At 49.0% G+C, this 22,939-nt stretch overlaps 1 protein-coding gene across 8 annotated transcripts in view; it reads right to left on the reverse strand.

The window, feature by feature from the left end:
- Positions 1-22,939, reverse strand: part of RPH3A (rabphilin 3A) — a 253,672-nt gene that overhangs the window by 19,148 nt on the left and 211,585 nt on the right. For all 8 annotated transcript variants that reach the window (XM_032431458.1, XM_032431456.1, XM_032431452.1 and 5 more), the window contains 9 exons: positions 18,951-19,080; positions 17,605-17,691; positions 16,905-17,070; positions 13,808-13,846; positions 13,548-13,700; positions 7,909-7,995; positions 6,180-6,242; positions 4,898-5,137; positions 2,637-2,716 (listed from right to left, as the gene is read on the reverse strand). In XM_032431458.1, coding sequence (XP_032287349.1) covers positions 2,637-2,716; positions 4,898-5,137; positions 6,180-6,242; positions 7,909-7,995; positions 13,548-13,700; positions 13,808-13,846; positions 16,905-17,070; positions 17,605-17,691; positions 18,951-19,080 — 1,045 coding nt within the window. The remainder of the gene's footprint in view (positions 1-2,636; positions 2,717-4,897; positions 5,138-6,179; positions 6,243-7,908; positions 7,996-13,547; positions 13,701-13,807; positions 13,847-16,904; positions 17,071-17,604; positions 17,692-18,950; positions 19,081-22,939) is intronic.

Here is a 22,939-nt window from a genome sequence, read left to right on the forward strand (position 1 = left end):
AATGGGCACAGCCCCTGGCATCTGTCCTGCCCATCGGTCCACCCATGTGCTTCCTCTTCCAAAGACAGAAGGGAAATGAAATATCTTTGGAAAGAATGCTGGAATCAGGCAAACAGGGTTTGGAGCCTGGCCATGTTACTTCCCAGCTGTGTGACTTTAGGCAAGTTCCTTAACCTCTCTGAGCCTCATTTTCCTCATCTGTCAAATGGGATAACGGTATCTGCTTCACGAAGTGGTAAGACTTAAACATAGTTATACCTGTGAAGTGCTGGGCACAGAGCCTGGCACACAGGGATTTGCTGCATTGACGCTGGACTGTTACTCCTAGCATGGAAGGAAATGCTCCAGAACAAGGATGAGAGAGAAGGAGAAGCTGGGGAAAGGGGGCCTGAGTTCTGCCCCTGGCCTCTGCACTCATTTCTGAGACCTCAGTTTTTCCATCCATAAAATGGGCATCACAATGTCTGTCCAGCCCCCCTCCCTGGGCTTGAACGAGGCTCAAGTGAGACACCGTGGGGGAAGGGAGTTTGTCTGGGGTAGGAATTAAATTGGGCTTGTTAATATGAGCAACCCAACCCAAAATTCCTGGGGCCCAGACACACGCTGCCCATCTTCCTATGTCAGGGCTGGGCGGGTATCCCACCTCTGGGCTCCCACTGTCCTTTCTCACAGCACTAATCCCAAAGCCATGCATCCTTGTGGGCCTCAGTTTCCCCATCTGTTCAGTGGGGCTGATTGCAGCCCCTGTTCATGGGGTTCTTGGGGGATTAAATGAGACCTCACCTGTGAAGGGTGAGCTCTGGGCCTGGCACTAGTGAGTGTGGACAATGGGGAGAGGGTGCCACAAAGTTGGGGACAAGGGGGAAAGCTAGCAGAGTAGCCTCGTGGGTAAGAGCAGAGGCTCTTGAGCTGGACTACATGGGTTCAAATCCCAGCTCTGCCACTTCTTGGCTATGTGATCTGGACAAGTCACTTAATCTGTGCCTCAGCTTTGCCGTCTGTAAAATGGGAATGATGATAGCACCTTCCTCATAGGTGGCTGTGAAGATTAAGTGGGATGCAATCATAGTGGAAGGCCCCGGAGGGTATATAATACTCAGGAAATGCCAGTGGTTTCTGGGCCATTTCCCCGACGTGAGTCCACGCGGGCAGGGCCAGTTCCTGCCCACGCTAGGAGCACCAGCGTGTAGGGCAGCGCCCGGTGCAGAGTAGGCATTTAATGAACGTTTCTGGAATGACTACTGCAAGGCTGCAAACTGGCAGACGCTATGCTTTTAAAATCTGAATTTGAACGTCTTTGTATGGGGCCTGCTCAGGCCGGTTTACCAGGGCTACTACCACAGCCAAACATCTCACACACTTTGCTCACCTCTGTCACCCGCCCAGCCTGAGAGCATGTGACTGTTCTGTTGCCCTGTCTCGAGGGGGCAGTGATGGTGTGGCTTTCCCCCATTTCTGGAGCTGAAGGAGGGGACTGAATGGGCAGAGAGCGAAACCATTACATCCGGACGCAAATCCAGCTCTCTCCCTACCAGCTGTGTGACCTCAGGCTTTAACCTTCCTGAGACTCAGTTTCCCCATTTGTACAACGGGGCTAATAATGCTCCCTACCTCCGAGGTTCCCAGGAAGATCACTGGAGCTAATGAATGTGCTTGCCTCATTGTGCTCTTGGGGAACGTAAGTGCTCGCTACAGTGACTGATAAAAACAGGTGCTCAGCGAAACCTGCTGAAGACGTGCCCTGGGCGTGTTGATCCGGGAGTTGTGCTAAGCGTTAGCCTCGTTTATCATCCAAACTGGGACATTTTGTGTGTGAAAGGGGGAGCTTTTAATTATTCCAGCAAGGTCACAGGCATGACTAGGGACTGTCCTGGGCAAACGGGAACATGTGGCCACCTTACACTTAATACTCAGTCATGCTTATGGGAGACGCACATTATTATCCCGGATTTACAAATGGCACACTGTGGCTCAGAGAGGTTGAGTAACTTTCCCCAAATCACACAGCTGGGGAGCAATGGAGCTAGTGTTTGAACCCAGGAAGTCTGCTTCCTGAGCCTTGCTTCTGCTTCCACATGGACCAGGTTTGCAGCGGGGGGAGACTCCAGTCAGTTACTTCCCGGGATGTACACTGGTATCATCCAGCTCTCCTCGGGGTCCGGAGTTGAGTTGAGTTGGCGCGCACTCCCCCTGGAGCCCGCAGCAGGGAGATGTCGTAGGATCTGCAACAATGGGTTTCCCCCCACCCCCCCCACCCCCCCGGCCACTGCTCCAGCCTGATAGTCACAGAAGCAGAAGGAACCACTGGGTGGGCCTGTCAGCTGTCAAGTCAATGCCACCAGGCAGCCCCTCTGCTTTGGTCCCTTCCAGAGGCTGTGGACGGGGCTGGGCCGATTTCAGCTCTGCCCTTGACTCCTGGCTGCCTCCACTCCCGGGAGGCAGCTACAGCTCCGTGAAACCCCCCTGGGACCACCCCTGAAGGAAGTCCTCCAAAAAAAGCGACCATGGCTAATTCCTGGCCCTTTCTCATCACCGTCACTGTCACAGATAGTCAGGCCCGGTCACCCATGCCATCCCCAAGTCCTCTAGACAAGCCAGAGCATCCTAAGTGGTCCCCAGCTTGGCCTCTCACTTACCTTGGCTTTTATCATGGTGCAGTGCAGGGAGCTATTGTCCTGGTCGTAGAGAAGGCTGAACTCCAGGGCACCCAGGGTGGCTGTAGGGGGCAGAGGCAGGAACAAAGAGAACATTCGTTCAGTCATTCAACAAACATTTCCTGAGCATTTACTATGTGCCCAGTCTGGTCGAGGCATTGAGCCTACAGAGGGGAAGAGTCGGTCCCTGCTCTGGACACCCCATCCTGGTAGACCCTCCTCTACCTCGGAGCCCTCGGCACACCTGTGATCACTTAATCATGTGTGCAATGGCCTAGTTAATGACTTCCCATCCTGCTAGATTGAGAGCCCCCCGAGGGCAAGGGCTGTGACTGTCTCGTTCACTGCTGTGTCCCCACTGGGCACAGTACAGGGCACATAGTTGGTGCTCACTTACTCGCTAAAGGAAGAAATGCGTCTGAGCATTTGCTGTTGCCTCCGCCTGGAATACTCTCCCTCTAGATCCTCACATGGCTGGTGTCTTCTCATTATCCACATCTTGGTTTAAATGTCACCTCCTCCCTCCCTGATCACTCCATCCAAAGCACCCACCCTCACGGTCATTGCCCTATTTTATTTCCTCCTTGGTGTGCTATCTCCATTTGAAACAAACTCTTCGGTATGTTAATTATTTCTCTCCACTAGAATGTTAGTTCCCTTAGATCAGCCATTTTGGCCTTTTTTTCCCCCCCATGGTGTCCCTAGCAGCTAGAATAGTTTGGAGCACATAGTATGTGCTTAATAAAATACTTGTCAACTATAGAGATGAGCCCATGAGTGCGTGAGCAGTATATAGTTGAATACAGTGATAGGCTTGTTATAAATCACCGGGGACAGCTCGTAATAGGGACAGAAACAAGCTGGGAGGGACCATCGAGGCTTGGCAGGTCAGTGAAGAGACACTGACGACGGAAGGAGCCAGCCGATGCTGTGCAGGTGCCAGTGTGCAGAAAGGCAGACAGGTGCGCTAGGTACGGCACCTTTCCAGAGCAGAAGCAGCCCGTGGCTCACAAGGGGGTGTGGACTCCCCGCTCTCCTTTCCCAAGACAGCAGACCCAGGACCCGTGGGAGAGCACAGCTGATATTTCATCCTGGTCATCTGTGAGTGACCGTCAGCCCCTCCACTCCCTGGCGGTGTGAGCTTGGCCAGGCCCCTGAAGCTCTCAGAGCCTCAGTCTCCCTATCTGTGAAATGGGATTAGTAGAAGCACCTATTCCCAGGCCCAGTGGGAAGACTAAATAAAGGAGCACGTGCACACAACGCACTTAGTAGTAAGTGCCGGGCACAAAGGTCGTGCTCAGCAGGTGTTGACATTTAGGACTTCTGATGCGCATACTACATCATCATAATTCCTCTTGTGTGTTTAGCACTACACAATAATAATGACTGCCAGTTTACGAAGCATTTTCCCAGGAGGTACCTCAGTTTACCCTCCCCGCAGCTCTGTGTGGGAGGCAGTATTCACTTCCCATTTTACATCAAGGAGAGGTGACACGATGGGCCAAAGCCAGGCCACTGATTATGACTGTAGGTCCACTTCTTCTGTGTGCGTCCTGTCTGTCCACCCGACCAGGAGCTCTTGGAACGCCCCCAACCCTACAACACATCTTAGATCCAGACATTTGTCCGTCCACGTCTCCCTCCAGCTCACAAAGGCCACCCCAGCTCTCCCCCGCTGCTCAGACATACCCAAGATAAGTACACACACTGGTGTGTGCGTGTGTGTGTGTGTCCCTAGGACTTTGGGTCTGAGTGGGCGAGGCCCAGAACAGGCACTTTACAAGTCATTGAAGGGATGGATGCAGGAGGAAATGTCTAGGAATTTTTAAATTTTTAAATTATGGTTAAGAAATTACTTTTAGAAGATACACATTAAAGAGTTTTGGAGACTATTAAAATACATATATATATATATGAAATGCTGGGTCATATGACACTTCTGTCTGACTTGTTGAGGAGCCACCGTACTGGACATCTGAACATCGCAAATGTAGTCAAACTGTACTCTTCAAAATGATTTAAATGGTAACTTTGATGTTACATATTTATCACAAAAATATACGTCGCACCTCTTCTTTAGAAAGCTGATGTTGTTTTGTGAATTTAGTAACACAAATCTGTATCTTTATAACTTGGTTAATATGTTTATTAGGCTTGGCACATTGAGGGGCTGTTCCTCTCTCCCCGGGAACGACACCCCGAAGTGACTCTCCCCAGACACCCCTCCTGTAAGGGCCACCTACTTGCTTCATCCGAATCGTAGCTGTTGGCTTCTTCCTCCTCCTCCTCCGGGGGTGGGGGCTGGCGGGCAGGGGCCGCGGCAGGCGGGGGGGCGGCAGCAGACGCTTGGGAATATGGGCCCGGAGGGGGCGCCGCTCGGTCCTCCCTGGCTCCAGCTGCTGAGTAGCCCCCAACTCCCCCCGTTCTCTCCTCCCGCGGCGGGGCCGTGGCCCCAGCGTAGCCAGAGTCGCCGGGAGCCACCTCTGCAGGGGAGATGGGGCGAGGGCAGGGAAGAGGCAGCTGAGTCTCTGCGTCATGCCCGCAGCACTGCTGCAGCACTGCATTAGTGATGAGCACCTACTGTATACCAGGGGCTCGGCAAGCCTTGTACCACCCCAGCCCAGCCACGGAGGATCAGCACATCCAGCTGACGGGGGAAGGGGTGGGGTGCATCATGTTATTCACTGGTCCTCTGAATGTTGCCTTTGTCAAAACCACCTAGGGAAGCTTGCAAAAATGCAGGTTCTCGGGCCCCATCCAGACTCAGTAGGCAGTGCTATGGGCCTCGGAGTCCGTGTCTTATAACAATTCCCAGGAGCTGATTCAGATGCAGGCAAAACAGACCTCATGGGGGTGCTGATCAGTGGTGTGGGCTCTGCAGCCAGACGGCCTGGGTTTGATCTCTGCTGTGCGACCTGGGGCAAGTTACTTAATGTCTCTGAACCTCAGTTTCGTCACATGTAAAATGGGAATTATAATACCTGAGGGTGCTTAAAACTAGTAGCTATTATTTTAAAAATTATCTGCTACATGTACAGCACTTAAAACAGTACCTGGTGAGCTAGAAAGCAATGAAGGAGCCATAGCTCTAGTAACTGATGACGATGCATATACATCATAGGAAAGAAGCACTGTCACTTAGCATGATCTTAATCCATTCCAGGTCATGTGCTAAGGTTTTATATGCCTTAGTTTGTTTAATCCTCCCATCAATTCTGTGAGGTTGTTCCCATTTTAGAGATAAGGAAACAGGGGCTCAGGGAAGTTAAGTGACTTGACAGCTGGGAAGTAAAGGAGCCCAGATTTGAATCCAGGCAGTCTGTGCTCTTAACCACTGTATGTGCTGTCCTTTTCTAGCTATCTAATCTTAGTGAGGACTATCTAGAATTTTGGAATTAGGGAGGCCCCTTAGAGCTCATCAGATGAGTCTCTGGGTGCGGGGGGGGACAAAGATCTAGCAGCTCCTGCTCTCCCACAGGAAGAGGGGTGCCCACTGGACAGGTATGGGAAGAAAGGAACACTTGCCTGGTCTCTGATCTGGAAAGCGTCCTGTGGGCCCAGGGCTGGGTTTGCTGCCTCCGGGAGGCCCTGAATGGGGAAAGAGAAAGGGACAGAGCAGAGAAGGTGGCATCATTTGGGTGTTCTTCCCTGTCTCCCGCCCCGCCCTCATTTCAGGAGTGTGGACACAGGCCTGGGGGCAGCAGGTGATGGACAGAGGTACCCAGGGATGCAGGAATGGTCCCACTGGGGGACTCTGAGGTCAGAAAGACCTGGGTTCAAGCCCCAGTGCTTCCTTCCTGGGCCTCAGCTTCCTCCTCCGTGAAATGGGGATGGCTACACCTGTTCTTTGCATTTCACCAGTTGTTAAGAAGTTGATGAATGAATGGAGTAAGAATTGTTTGTGAGGTGATAGGCAGGTTTATGCCTCGAGCCCACCATCGCTATGGGGTCATTCCTGGTCCAGTGGATTCCTTACAACTACATTTCCCAAAGCATGGGATGCAGGGGAGAGCCACAGGGAGGGGGCTTGGAATAACATTCAACCACACAGCAAGAAAGTCACTGCAGTTTCCACTGCCTGTCAATACCGACTCCATCATGGAAATGTCTCATTTAGGTGTTACTTCGTCTCTAACACCTCTCTAACTTTTGTGAATTTCCCCTTTGAGCAGAAAAGAACAGGCCTCGGGCTCAGAACCTTCAATAGGCCGGCATACTGAGAATCTCACTGCACGGCTTTATTTTCATTGCATTAATTTTTTATAATTACCCCCTGCAATGGGTTGAATTGTATTCCCCAAAGGATGCTGAAGTTCTAACCCCCCAGTCCCTGTGAATGTGGCCTTGTTTGGAAAGAGGGTGTTTGCAGATGTTCAAGTAAAGATGAGGTCATACGACTATGTCCTTACAAAAAAGGAGAAATTTGGACACAGAGATGTACACAGAAGGAAGACGATGTGAAGGCACAGGGAGAATGCCACCAACCACCAGAAGCTAGGAGAGAGGCACGGAGCGGATTCTCCCTGACAGCCTTCAGGAGGAGCGACCCCCACCAGCACCTTGATTTCAGACCTTTGGCCTTCAGAACTGTGCGACTATATATATCTGTACTTTTAGGCCACTCGGTGTGTGGTATTTTGTTAGGATAGCCCTAGCAAACTGCTGGGTGTCTTTTGGGCATGGAATACCAGTTTCTCATTTATGCCATTATTATATATACATAAGGTTTCTCTTAAAATAACACAATGTTAACTGCACCGATTAGGCATTATTTCTATTGTCTTATGCAATCCATATTTGTATAGATTTTCCCATATTACCATCTCTTTGGTCACCATTTCTTCCTGACTCTCACACTGCTGTTCTGGGAGCATCTGTCCCCAGCACTTCCTTGACAGAGAGTCTGTGATAGCAAGTTCTCTTGGTTGCATTTTTCAAGTGAATCCATTTGAAGAAAGATGTGAAGAAGAGAGCAGGCGGCAGGTGCATGAAGTAAGGACTGTGAAAGGGAGTGACAGTGCCTGAGGCGGGGCAGTGGGGAACGAAGAAGCCCTGCCAACGCGGGTCTGGGACTCGCGTCTCACTCGTGCCCGGCTTCCCCACCCAGAGGATTACTCATTCTCAGGGGCTTCGCGGAGCTGAGGGTTTGGTGGTGGCTGTGGCTTTGCAGAAAGCCCGGCGGGCTCTGCAAGCAAGGATGGGAGGCACCGGGGTCCCAGCTGAGTGACAGTCTGGGTGGGCAGGCGGCAGGTACCTGGCTGCCCAGGCTGAGGCGGCGCTGGGCTCTGCACGGAGGCGGGAGCGGGTCTGGAGCCCTGCACGGAGTTGGCCCGTCGCAAACCTGCCGGGGAAAGGAAAGGAAAGCACCTGTCATGTTCTGCACGTGCGCACGCACATGCACCCGCACATGTGCACACAGAGTGGAAGCAGGAGGGGGCCTGGAACTGGTCAGCTGGCACGAGGCAATGCCTTCTGGGTTTGAACTAAGTGAGGCACCCCGACACCCTCAGCTCCTCTAGACCCTCTCCTCCCCTCCGTGCCTTCTCTCTGTGCAACATTCAGATCCCCTGTGCAGGTCACAGCAGCGACATGGGGGTCGAAAAGTAAAGGTTTCATGAAGTTGCCTCCATCTGTGTGACCTTGGGCAAGGGACCTGTCCTCTCTGGGCCTCAGTCTCCTCATCTGTGAAATGCGGATAATAGTATCTACCTCCTAGGGTTGCGGTAGAGATGTTATGAAACAATACAAGCAAAGGGCTCAGAGCAGCACCTGGCATGGAGTAAACACTAAATATTATTATTATTGAATCTGGTCTCTGTCTTCACATGGACCTAGCTCTGCCTCCAGCTTCTTGTATAAGCTGTGTGACTTTGGGCTGGTCATTCACCCTCTCTGAACCTCAGATGTCTCATGGAGGCAACAGCTCTATCTACTGGATAATAATGAGTTAACATTTATTTAATGCTTACCATATTCTGTGTTTCAGGGACTTTACATGGAAGAACTTACTTAATCTCTATACCCCATGAACTGGGTGCTGTATTATCTCCATTTTACAAATGGGGAAGCTGGACACAGAGGGCTAAGGAGCTCACTTAATGTCTCCTTACTGGCCAGTGGCAGAACCAAGGTTTGAATTCAGGCATTTTGTCTCCAGAGTCTGCCTGAGACCATCAAGTGCTACGGTCTCCCGCACAGCTACTGGGGGATCAAAGGGGATAATGTACACAGCAGTTCCCGGCATCCAGAAGGTATGACATTCCTGGAAGAAAGCCCCATCCTCTCTCATTTCACTGGGCTGGATCCCATCTTTCCTGAATTCAGCTCTTTGTCCCTGGAGAGATGCTTGAATGCTAATGACAGAAGGTGCTTTGCCACCTCTGGCTGGGAGCCTACCAAGCCCTACGGGTCCTGCAGTAGCACTGTGGTTTGTTCATTTGGGTCCTTGTTCATTCATTCATTCATTCACTCACTCACTCACTCACTCACTCATTCAACAAGTGTTCATTGAATGTCTGCCAAGTGCCAATCCCTAGGCAAAGATGGACAAAAACCATCTTAATTCCTCCAAGAGTGCATGGCCCAGGCAGAGGAAGGAGATAGACACTGAGATAATGAGCTTATAAAACAGCAGCAATGGCCAACACCCACTAAGTGCTTCAGATGTGCCAGGCCATGAGCATCATCTCTCAGAACCCTCACAACTTGACGTCATGTGTGGTATTACAGTCCCCATTTGCAATAGAGAAAATAGCAGTTAAGTGTGCCCAAGGTCACATAGCTTGGAAGCGGCTAGGACCTCTGACCAAGTTTATCTGACTCCAAAATCCCTGTCCTTAGCTATTATGTTATACCTGCCCCAGGAGGTAGAAAGTGAATAATCGTGCACACTGGGCCCCCACAGCATGTCAGACTCTGCTCCAAGATCTGCACAAGTACCACTGTGAGGTTTCAGTTCACTTAATCCTTTAGAGCAACCCCATGAGCTAAGACTGATTACTGTCATTCTTTCCATTTTACAGTAATTGAAAGCCTGGTGTCTTGATCTGTAAAATGGGAATGCACAGCTGGTAGGTGGTAGAGCTGAGATCTGACCCCACACAGTCTTTGTTCTGGTGTTTGTGCCCTTGACACTGAACTGAAATGGTCATAGAGGTAAATAAGTAACATCACGGGGGATGGAGGCAAGAGGCGACCTTTGGCTGGGGGGATGGGAACAGCTTCCTGGTGCAGGTGGCCTTTGGACTTGGAGTTTGGGTATACCAACATGAAAGGGATACTGATGCCCAGACGACCTCTGTAGCCTAAAGAAAAGTCGGGATGATTTTGGTTTATTCCACAGCACTAACTCCACATCCCAGATCTGCGGAGAATGGGGCACTGGGAGGTGTCAGGATTACTGAATGGGAAACACAGAGCTGACTTGATTCTCGTTGAGGATCTGGGACCTGAGTTGCAAGTCATCCTCAGCACTCCTGATGGAATTCCCTCCGGGGCTTAGTCTGGCTCATGACTGAGGGCTGCCGGCATGACTGAGCCTTTTACTATACAGCAAGGGCATCTGGGCTCCAGCAGATCAGGAAGGGTTGTAATCATCCCTTCTGCAGATGGCACAAAGAGGTTAGCACAGACATGTCTGTGTTTTGGAGCACGAGACCCCTCTGAGTAACCTCAGGGCCACCAGATAGGATCTGACTTGCCATACCTGTGCGATGTGTGAATGATATAAAAATACAAGATGCTGGCCCTTCCTCTGCTCAAATATTCTTCTGTGGCTCCCTAGCACCTTCAGGAAAACGTCCAAACTCATTTATCTAACTTTTCAGGCTCTTGAGCAATGGTTCTCAAACTTTGGCATTCACAGAAATCACCTGAAGAATTTGCTTAAGAAGTGCAGAGTCTGGGTCCTGACCCCAGAAATTCTGATTTAGTAGGTCTGGAATGGGGCAGAGAACAAGTGCTTTTAACATGCACCCAAGGTACATGGATCTGCTGATCCCCTGTCTTCTACTGCTCTCTCAGGGAAAGAGATTCTGGCTTTAATATGATTTAGATAGTGACAAGCACTAATTAGAGCTGGGTGTCAGTACTCTGGGAACTCAGAGGAGGGAGCAATTAGCTCAAGGTGGAGCAGGTGGATGCTAGAAGCTTCATAGATGGCGATAACATTTACACTGACTCTCGAGGGACAGGGGGTCAAATCTGGCTCAGGAATGTTGTGTGACTGTCTTTTCCCTCAAGAGGCAAAATAATACAGAGGCTTAAAAGCACAGGCTTCATATACAAAAGTTAACTAAAAATGGATCAAAGAGGGGGTGCCTGGGTGGCTCAGTTGGTTGAGCATCTGACTCTTGGTTTTGGCTCAGATCATGATCTCAGGGTCGTGAGACTGAGATTCTCTCTCTCCCTCTGCCTCTCCCCACTGCACACTCTCTCTCTCTCTCAAATAAATAAATAAATAAATAAATAAATATTTGGCGTGACTGAATATGACACCCAAAGCACAGAAAACAAAAGAAAGAAAAATCTGACTCGTCAAAATTAAAAACTTTTTTTTTTTTAAAGATTTTTTATTTATTTATTTGAAAGAGAGAGAGAGATAGCGAGCAGGCATACAAGCAGGGGGAGTGGGAGAGGGAGAAGCAGGCTTCCCGCCGAGCAGGGAGCCCGATGCGGGGCTCAATCCCAGGACCCTGGGATCATGACCTGAGCTGAAGGCAGACGCTTAACGACTGAGCCACCCAGGTGCCCCAAAATTAAAAACTTTTGTGCATCAAAGGACACTATCAATGGGGCGAAAGGGCAACCCACAGAATGGGAGGAAGTATTAACAAATCATAGATCTGGAAAGGGATTAATATCCAGAATATATAAAGAACTCCTGTAATTCAACAATGATGAAACAAACATCCCAATTAAAAAATGGGCAAAGGACTTGAATAGACATTTCTCCAAAGAAAATATACGAATGGCCAATGAGCACATGAAAAGATGCTCAACATCACTAATCATCAAGGAAATGGAAATCAGAAACATGAGATACCAGTTCACACGCATTAGGATGGACACACACACACACACACACACACACTATACAAATGTTGGTGAAGATGTGGAGAAACTGGAACCCTTGTGTATTTCTGGTGAGAATGTAAACTGGTGCAGCTGCTGTAGAACCCACGATGGGTGGTTCCTAAAAAACTTAAGCATAGAATTACCATATGATCCAGCTATTCTACTTCTAGGTATAGACCCTCCCCAAATTAAGAGCAGGGACTCAAAGAGATATTTGCACACCAACGTTCATTATTCACAACAGCCAAAAGGTGGAAACAACCCAAAGGTCCATCAACAGATGAATGGATAAATAAAATGTCTATCCATGCAAGGGGATATTTTTCAGCCTTAAAAAGGAATTCAGGTTCTGATACAAGTCACAACATGAATGAACCTTGAATACAGGATGCTCAGTGAAAGAAGCCAGTCACAAAAGGCCACATATCGTGTAATTCTATTTATATGAGATGTCAAGAATAAGCAAATCCTTAGTGGTTAGTGGTTACCAGGGGCTGGGGAGCGGGGGAAATGGAATGCAGAATTGTTTAATGGGTAAAAGTTTCAGTTTGGGATGAAATGGCTCTGCTGATGGTTAGTGGTGATGGTTGCATGACAGTGTGAATGCACTTAAGGCCACTGAACTCTAGACTTAAAAATAGTTAAAATGGTAAATTTAATATTAAGTATATTTTACCACCATTTAAAAAGATGTTTTAAAAAAGCACTGTCAATAAAAACTTCACCTCTGGAAGAGAAAAACAAGCACAAGCTTTGATGTTGGACAGACATGGGTTTAATTTCCATTTGAACCAATGATCAGCTGTGTGACCTAGGGCAAGTGGCATCACTTCTCTGAGCTCAGTTTCTCCATCTGTAAAATGGGAAGAGTAGATGTCTTCATAACAGGGTTTGGGGTTGTGACAAGGATTAAATGAGATGTTCTATGTGAAGAGCTTGGGCCAGCATTGGCACATAGTAAGTACACAACAAATATTCCATATGATGTTGCAGAGCTGAGAAATTCTTCTTGCTCTATGAATCTGAATCATAGGTTCATTAGGGGGTGTGCACAGTGGATTAAGCACAAGGTATGGGCCCAGCCCTCTCGCCAAGAAGAAGAGGGACTACGGGCCTAAGCTACAGACCCACTATTGAAGAAGAGAAGCCAGAGGTCATCATGGGACCTGAATATTTAGCCCATCTAACTTTGAACCCAGTCTCATCCCCTTGTTACAAAGGAAATGAAGTGGCTCTGAGGGCTCACACAGGAGGTAGGGAGCTTTGATCTCTCCCATCCAGTAGACATTTTTCCCAAAGTCCAGGAATCAAGGACTCCCATGGTGGGCACTCTTGGCAAATAAATCCCCCACGAGTGCAGCCAGAGGTGCTGGGCACCAGCGAGCCAAGAGCAGCTCTGAGTGACATCCTGGCCGTGCTGAACCACCCCATCCTCACGGACAGCAGAGGCCACTGGCCAAGAAAGAGAACAAAGAACTTGGGTGGGTCTGTGAGAGGGAAGTGTCCTGACTTTGCTCAAAGGCACATTGCATTTTCCTCAGGGCTTCCAGGGAGGAAGGCAAAACCCCTACGTTTTCCTGACATTTGGCATTAGAGCAGGAAATGGGTATAACCAAACATACGGATGTCCAGAGTCAGAATTGTTTCTGAGTTGTCTTTCCTCTACCATAGACTAGAACCAACATCTAAAACGGAACGTGGCACGCAATAGATGCTCAATAAATACTGAATGAATACATGGATTAAAACATTGTCACCCCCAATCCTTTGGATTCTCCTCATTCAGGAAGCCTGTCTGGATTTGCCCATGTTTCCTACCTGCTGGGCTCCGGGTGGAGTCACCGGCAGCCCCACTGTGGCCGTGGTCCCAGCTCTCTGAGTCCCGGCTAGATGAGCTCATGCGTGCCTCAGAGGCCCTGCGCACGGGAGGCCCATAGCTTCCTCGCCCGGGAACAGAGGCCGGTTCAGGACCTGGAGAGAAAAGCACGTGTTAAATGGAGAAAGGGCATCAGAGGGATGGGATAGAAGGATAGAAGGGCTCCTGTCCCAAAATAGAAGACTGAGTCAGCAGAACCCACCTGTCTTCTGACCTGGGCCCCTCCTGTCTTCAGTGTCACCTGGAGAGAGAGAGAGAGAGAAATGATGGGGAGTCCTTGTTTTACGGTTTCTGAAGAGCCCTCGCTTAAGGAACACACAAAGGGGCCCAGTATCACTCTTAAGAACTTCTACAAAATGAACTGGAAGTCTCCTCTCCCAACATCCCCTGTGAGGTAGCTCCCATTTACTATTTCACATGATTTCCTTTGTGTGCACAAGCATGTGTGAGCATGCACAAGCCTTTAAAAAGAACAAATTGGGATTATTAGCCAATGGTCGTACAAACTGTTCTAGAATGTTCTCTGTTCACTTGCCAGGACTCACCAGGCACGCTCCAACCTCAAGTCCTTTTGCACGTGACATTCCCAAATGTTCCATGAGCCCTCTCTACCCTTCCCCCCAAATACTAGCTCCTTGGACAGCCCTTCTGTGACCATTCTGTCCAACATGGAGCCTCCTGGCACGTCTGTCCCCTTTACCCACTTCATCTGTCCTCCGGACACCATCACTATCTGGTATTACATGGTATTTGCCCGTGCTTGTTTGTTGAGTATCTGTTCTCCCCAGGACAATTTTAGCTGTGTGAGGGCAAGGATTTTGTCTGTTCCACTTAACACTGTATTCCTAGGGCACAGAACAGAGTCTGGAACTCACTGGGTGTTCAGTAAGGGTTTGTTAAAAGAATATCGAAAGCTTCTATCGTGGGCATAATTCCAAATCTATAATATACATTTCCATCGTTCAATTTTAAAAGATGTCTAACATAGCACGGTGTGGCTATACCATGATCCATTAAACAATCCCATTAATGAACATTTAGGGTTTTCCAGGGGTTCTGCTACCATAAATAATGATACAATAAATATACTTACACATATATCTATTTATATTGGTCCCTTTATTGCTGTTAGATATATTCCCAGAGAGGGATTGCCAGATCAAATGGCACGTACACTTCAAATTTTAATAAATTCTGCCATAACACTTTCCAAAAAGCTGGAGGTGATTTATAGTCCTACCAACAGTTTGTAAAGTATCCATTTCCCCCACATTCACCAGCACTGGATGTTACTACCAATAATTTTTCATGTGTCACTATGCAATGCTGGTGATGTTAATTCTTTCTAGTGATATGAATAGGTGTTATATCAAGCATAGTTTTGGGGTTATTTGCTTTGTCCAGAGTATATCTGATAAGCTAATTCATACTATTTATGTGTGTGTCTGTGTCTTTAACATTATTTAATATTGGTCAATATTTGCTAAGTGCTACATTCCACAAAGCACCTCCCATCTAGCATCTCATTTAATCTTCAAAATAACCCAGTGAGTTATTAACCCCATTTCACAGATGAGGAAAGAGTCTCAGAGGGCTAGGCGACGTGCAGAGCTGGAACTGAGATTCAGGTCCTCTTGGTCTCAGATGTCCTAGATCTTGATGGTGAGGCTGTGCGGTCTTCTCAGGCTACAGGGGGGAAAGCTTAACCAGGAAGAAGGATGTTCTGGGGGTGACACTGGGGGCTCCTTGGGGACGCGGTATATATTGAAAATTCAGTAATTCTCTGCAAGGAATAGACGTTGCTTGGGCCATGTCAGGAAGAAAGCATTTGGTGGATGCCTTTTCAGTGCCAGGCACCAGACTGCACACCTTTAGAAGTCATCTCATGGGAGACAAAGTTGGACATTTCGACCTTTGAGACCTTTAGCTACAACTTACCTTTCAGAAGCTTTGCCTGCACTCAACTCCAGAACTGACGTTCAGACCAGATTTTATCACTTAGTGTTAACTGAGATTATGACAAGGGCCTCTTCTGAGGTCAGTCCCATTGGTCTCGCCAATTAAAATACGTTTGCACTGTAGTTGCTTTTTTTCTTCTTTTTACTTTTTTGCCTCTCCCTTTTATTGTCATTTTACTAATTAATAGTAATACTTGGATAAGAGTGATAATATCCATCGCCGTGGTAATTTTCTTTTGGTAATTTCCCTTCTACTCATCTTTCACTTTTAATTAGTACCATTTCAGATACAGGAGATGGTTGATAGAAGAAGTTGCAGGGACAAGGAAGGCCTTCCCAGCAAGTCACTCTCAGGCCCCAGTGTGTATTGTGGTGATAAGAGTCTCTCAGTTTCTAATTTTAATTTCCATCTCTTGTACCTCTAAATACTCCATGAGGGATGACAACGAAAGCTTTTGGCAGCCTGGCATTGCTGGAGAGTTTCCTGTGCTACCCTCTCTTTTTTTAAGAGTTTTAATTTTAATCCCACCATTATACAATAGTGTTACTGTATTACACTATACTGTGAAGTGTTATATTCATTCCAGACGTACAATATAGTGACTCAACACTTCCATACAACACCCTCTGCTCATCATGACAAGTGCACTCCTTAATCCCCATCACCTAGTTCATCCATCCCCCCACTCCTCCCCTCTGGTAACCATCACTGTGTTCTCTACGGTTAAAAGACTGTATCTTGGTTTCTCTCCCTCTCTCCCTTTGCTCGTTTGTTGTTTCTTAAATTCCACGTATGAGTGGAATCATATGGTATTTGTCTTTCTCTGACTGACTTAGCATTATACTCTCTAGCTCCATCCATGTTGTTGTAAATGGCAAGATGTCATTCTTTTTTTATGGCTGAATAATATTCCATTGTGTGTATATCTATATTTATATCTATCATGTCTTCTTTATTCATTCATCAGTTGGTGGACACAGGTTGCTTCCATACCTTGGCTATTGTAAATAATGCTGCTATAAACATAAGGGTGCACGTACTCCTTTGAATTAGTGTTTTTGTATTCTTTGGGTAAATACCCAGTAGTGTGACTGCTGGATTGTAGGGTAGCCCTATTTTTAACTTTTTGAGGAAGCTCCATACTGGTTTCCTGTGCTACCCTCTTGATAAGGGTTCATGGTGAGCTGTGCAGAGGATATAGGGTTCCTAAACCCAAGCCCAGAGGCTGGCTGTTCACCAGCTGGGTAGAAACATAAGACATCATGTCAGGACATCCTCTGGGTAGACCAGTTAGCCAAGATCTGTTCTTGGTCCTAAAAGGAGAAGATGTTTTGTCCTACCTCGGGTTGGAGCCCGGGCAGCATGCTTGGGCTCAGGGGCGACCTGCTCAGAGGCAGCAGGCTCACTGACAGGCTGCTGGGGCTTGGTCTTCCTTATAGGCATAGGCTGTGGGAGGACCTGTTTGGGGAAGCCCTTGAAGAACCATGCTCCGGAACGCTTCCACACCTAGGGGAAGAGAGGGAGAGGATGAAGACACGGCAGCCAATCACTAAGAGTCCTGCCTTCACGAGTGCCACTTTTTAACTTTGCTCCCTGCCCACAGTACGGAGCCTGCCACAATTCTTACTTGACTCACACAATATCCCCAAACACTCAGTAGGCAGGGCCTGAGTAGACCCATTTTCTTGATGGAGAAAGTTAAATATCAGAAAGGTGATGAACTGGTATGAGGTTACCCAGCGAGAGAGTGGAAGGACAGTAAGTGGACTCCAAGTCTTCCACCTCTTAAATATGGTGTGCTCCCTACTTCGAGGAAGAGAAGAGTCACGGAAGCAGGAGAAAAGAAATTCTTTCAAACGTCATGGACTGTTCTGCCAGTGTTCACCGCTGAGCTGGCTCCTTTTCACCAATCCCTTAGGACATATACCTAGCCAGGTTCCCCAGCCCTCGACTGCCACCTGGTTTCCCTGTTTACAGTGAGGAAGGGTGCCCCAAACAAGGAAGGGTGTCCCAAAAGCCAGATGGGACCAATCGACTCACCTCTCTCTGCTCAATGCAGATTTTGCAGAGCCACACGGGATGCGGGCGGTTACTGGAGGTTTCCACCCCACACTTGGTGCAGACATTCTGGGGACAAAATACAGCCCAGGGCACACTCAGATATGCCAGGCTCTGAGCTGCCAGTGATCAGGTCGAAGGGGTTGGGAAGGGTGGCAACTGAGCCCCATGCTCTCTTGGTGGATGTAAAGAGCTTGAACTCTTTCTCACCTCCCTCCCATGACCAAGGCCAGTTAGGATTAAAGTTCCAATCTGAGTCTTCATTTCCAATAACAAGAACTGGAGTCACTCCCCGGCACTGGATGAGTGAATTCACCTGAGTTCTCCAAGAGTCCCTGTGGGGTCTGAGTTTTCAGTGTCCACACAGGGGAGATCGCTGACATGAGTTTTCAAGAGGAGAGGTCACATATTTATTTGTTTATTATTTCTTCTTTCCCGCATGAATCTGACCTAACCCAGCCTATGGCTGCAGGTTCAGCTCTCCAAGAAGAAAGTTACCTGTATAAAAGCTATGACTGTGTGATGGTTAGAATGTTATACCTTTGGCTGAGTTGCCTGGCAGTCAAGACAAAAAGGAAAACCCAACAGGTCACGAAATTTTCACTATCTGGTTGACTGCAGCAGATTAAGTGTTTTAGCCTAGATAAACTTTCCCCAATATTGCACTCTAAATGTTAAGGGGGATTCCAAGCAGGAGATGCCAAGTGACATTATGGATGTCTCCAGCTCAGGTGTTCCCCTGAATTCCTTTCCTGGGAATTGGGCAGACCCAAGGGCAGTTGTATCCATGTCCTGGAATCGTCAAGTGCCGACAGCTTGAGGGGAGGGTGCAGGGTGGAGGGAGCACAGGGAGACTCGCCTTCAAGAATGAATGTTCAAGAAGCCCAATGGCTCTAACTTGGCTGGAGAGGGGCTTTCTAAGCCAGGGTAAGAGGATGCTGGGTAAACCTTCCATGTACACACAGGTGTAGACACCTGCCTGGCATGCTCTTGAGCCTGACACATAACTCGCTAAGCCACAACCAGGATACTTGGAGGCTCAATCATAGCTCAAGTCCTACCTCAGGCTCCCAAGTTCATTCTAGATGGAGCTGAGCTCCAAGGGGACAGAAGAGTCAGAGCATCTTCCAGGAGAGGAGCCAGAATCAGGGTTGCCTAGAAGATAGTTGGGCATGGGAGCACCCCCAAAGGAATCATATGCTGGCAACTACCCTTCAGGATCCAAGCTCCATCCCCAAGACCCAGGGCCCCCCAGGGCTGGCTTGAGCCCAGGCCTAGCCCTGTGCATGAGAAGAGCAGGGAAGCAGGGAAGAGGAGGGTGGTGGTACCTTCTTACAGTCCTCACACACCACACAGGTGGAACCCAGCATCCCCAGTTGTTCTCCACACAGGATGCAGCGGTTCACCCCGTCCCCGGCCACGTTCTTCCTCATGTTCTCCAGACGGTCCACCAGGCGCCTGGAAGCAGAGACAGAATCATGAGGGCCTTACAGGACCAGGGACCACCAGCATCTCCCACAGTATCAGGCTGATGGTCTTACCCTTCTCTGAGTCGTGGGCTCCTGAGTGTCTGATGATAACTGCTGGATCCTTCCCCAGAAAAAGGCACGCGTAGATGAAATTCTGGTACATTTTCAGACCACCGCAGACCCATGTCCCATATCTCCCACCTCTTCTACTGACCGCGGACTGACCGCGGACTAAGCACCTTCTCTAGACTTTCTATCTCCCGTTATCGCTGTTTATCTAATTGTCTACCTGACGTCTTCCCTTGGATGTCTTCGTGGGCATCTCAAAGTTTACTTGCAGCTGCTCTTCAACTTGGCTCTTCTCCAGCCCCATCCCTAGCACACCTGCTCCCATTCTCAGGATGGAGCTGGACCCTGCCCCGCCCCGGCCCCTCCATGGGCCGGGTTCCAGCTTCGGGCACCAGGGGCATGAGAACCGCTGGGAGGCAATTCGGGGATCACAAGCTCTAGAAGGTCCCTGGTAGCCCTGCCTGGCAGCCACCTGATACGGACTCTCCCCACAGGCCCTCCTCGCTCCTGCCATCCCCGCAAAGTGTTCTGACTAGCAACGTTATAAATAGCAGCTTCTCCCTTTGTGCTTCATTCGCAGGAGAGCCGTCCTGCCCCAGGGCGAGCCAAGAGCTGCCTGCAGGCTCCAGAGCCTCCACTGTGACCCAGATCGGACAGAGCGCTTCGGGAGGCAGGATGCGCAGAGCCAGAGGCGGCCCTCTCCTTCCCCCTCCTCCTCCTCTTCCCTCCCTCTCCCTCCCTGGGTTCTCCCTAGAAACTGTTTTTGTAGGATGATGGGTGGGGGCAGTCACCAGGTGCAAGCCCCAGTCCACGGTCTCAGAACACCTAGCGTAACAGTCGCTGGTGTTTACAGAGCACTTACCATGTGCCAGACGCAGACCTAAGCACTTCACCTGGATCTTCTTAATGAGTCCTTCCAGCAGCACAATACGCTGAGCACTATTCTTGTGCCCATTTTCCAAGTGGGAAAACTGAGGCACAGAGAGGTTAAGTGATTTACTCAAGTCACGCAGCGGGGAGGTGGAGAAAGCTGGGATCCAGACCCAGGCACAGTCTGTCCTGAGTCCCTGTTGTTAACTGTAATTCCACCCTCCTGCTCTGTGTCAGGCAGAGCCATGGGGATCTTCTTGAACTGTTTGATCTCCACTCTGCGCGCCCTGCCCCTGCAGTCCCCACACCAAGGGAGACCTTCAGTCATTGGTAAGCACCAAGTTACACACACCCCGTTACCCCAGCTGGTTCTGTCCCTCTGCCTCTCACTTCCCTGAGCTTAGGACAAGACACCCAACAGCTGCCCCATCATTTTGCTTTCCTGAAAAGCCTTCAATGTAGGGTTGAGAAATCTGCAGTTTGGCCCTGGATTTTGCCTCTCTGGGCTTCAATTTCCTCATCTGTAAAACAGAAGGTGCTAACGCTGAATCGGTGGTTGTCAAACTGTGCTTTATGGCACCCCAGGGTTCCTTAGAGCCAGTTTAGGGGCCACCCACTGTAGTGGTGGGGTGGGGGATGATTCTGAGGGTCCAGAAAACCCTCCTTCACCCACAGCATGTCTGCATTTATCACTTTTGTTTGTTTAGGCTGTTGAATTAGATTTCCTTTGGAAAGCTGCAGTTTAAAGAAACGGCCTGAAATTGTCCAGAGCAGGTAAACTTCAGGATGCCTTTCAATGCCACAGAATTATAAAATATTATGAGACAATGAGGCGAGCTGATGGAGGCGGGGGATGGTAAATGCATGGTGACATTCTTATTGCACACACTTTCCTATTTTACCGATTTCTTCCTTCATCCACCGCCCTAGCCAGGAAATGGTTAGATTTTATTCTTCTCACTCTAGCAGGGCAGGTCCCAAAGCACAGAGAGGGTGAGAGGCTGGCCTGGGGCTGTTCAGCGAGGGTGAGTATCTAGTTCTCTGGGTCAGGAAATCATCTTTGCTTTCCATGAAACCCTCCTGGCTTCCCGCCTCAGGTCAAGCCTCAGGAAGACAGCCCAGGCCAGATGACCCAATTTTAAACTATAGTGCGCTCTGCTCAGGAGGCTTAGAGGCTTTCCTGCCTCCTCTTGGAAAATCAAGGCCACGGATTCACTCACCGCTTGCAAAACCCACACTCTGAGCCTCCACCCAGATGCCTGTTCCTTGCACTGTTCCCTCCTAAATGCCGAAAGGCCCCATTAACAGGCCTTGTACGGGGAGTGTCTCATTAGTTCCTATCGTAGAGCAAATGGCACGGAAAAACAACAGATATAAGATCATTATTCAGATGTCTCAGCTTGGGGACCCTTGTTATTTGTGAATTTGGCTGAGACCAATAAGGATAGAAGCACGCGTGGGCTGGGAAGAGCACACCTTCGTCGCTGCTCCAAGATCTTTCCTGCAGCCCACTCATGAGGACACCCTCTCTGCGGCCCCCTGTGCTAGGACCTCAACACGGACAGCTGCCAGAGCCAAAGGTTATAAACTTAGAAGTGAAACTTTGCAGGAAGCTAAGTCAAAATCACAGATGGGTCTTTATCCCGGTGATAAAACATTTCGGTTTCTTTACCCCAGAAGGAATGTTTGTTCTTACAGTCTTGGCAGGAGCACACTCTATGCATCCTGAAGGATGCCTGCAACCCTCCGCGCATGTCAATCACCCAGGGAGCCTTAGAAAAAAATACCGAGGCACGGAGCCCCGACTCTCAACCTCGTCAGCTATGGGTCTGCTGAAGCCTCGTGAGCAGTATTAGAGTGTGCAGCCCTGTGGGGAGCCACTGCACGGGGGGGGAGGGGGGTTCTCGAAATTCACAGTGCTTCTAGATCACCCTGGGAGAGTGTTCAGCATGCAGACAATGATTCTGTGGGATCGTGGCAGGGCCTGGGAATCTGAATTTCGGAGCAGCTCCCTGAATGATCTTGATGCTGGTGAATTCCTGGCCACACTCCGGGAAGGGCTGAAGGAAGGAAGGGGGCGGTAGGGCAAAATGCATGGGAAAATGCTCTCCTTATTATGTTAAAGGGGGAAAAAGACACCCCCCCAAAAAACCCAGGATGTAGAACTGTAGTCAGGGTGTGAATTGGGATTTGGAACATGCTCATCTGAATCTCTTCATGATGTGTACTAGACAAAAAAAAATTTAGAAAGAAAACACACCCAAATATTCACAGTGAGAATTACTGGGTGGTGGGATTATAAGTAACATTTATTTCCTTCTTTTTTTTTTTAATTTTCCTTCTTTAATGCCTCTGTCTCCCTCCCTCCTCAAGCACCCGATTAGGTGGCCTCCCCATGCTTCCTTAACCTCCCACCACGAACATGTGTTGCCTTTATATTAGAAGAGAAAGTGCATTTTTGAAGATCGAGAGCAGGTAAGGCAGGATTAAAAGACGTGGGTTTGAATCCTATCTTCTCTCTAGTCAACAGGCTTGAAAAGCCTCTGTTCTCTGGGGGCCCTTTTCCCAGACTTTACTGTGAGGGATTAGATGAGTTGCAGCTCAAGCTTCCTCCCACAGGCAGCAGTCAGGGAGTCTTAGATCCTGAGGCTGAAACACCAAGACTTCCCCTGGTGTCTTGAAATAGAAGGTCCCTCCATGCCTAAGAGAAGGCCCTCTCTGTATTGGCAGCCTGGTTTGTTTGCCAGTCTAATGCCTCCACATTAAGAGCCCAATTAACTGGACACCGTACGTGCCTGTCACTCTCTAGTTATGTCTTTACGTGCCCGATTAACTTTATGACTACCACTCATGCCTTGCATCCAGGAAACACATCCATCACCAGGCTGGGCGCTTAAGGGGAGCTGCTG

The sequence above is a fragment of the Phoca vitulina genome, unplaced genomic scaffold (genome assembly GCF_004348235.1).
Source record: "Phoca vitulina isolate PV1807 unplaced genomic scaffold, GSC_HSeal_1.0 scaffold46, whole genome shotgun sequence".
Lineage (NCBI taxonomy): Eukaryota > Metazoa > Chordata > Mammalia > Carnivora > Phocidae > Phoca > Phoca vitulina.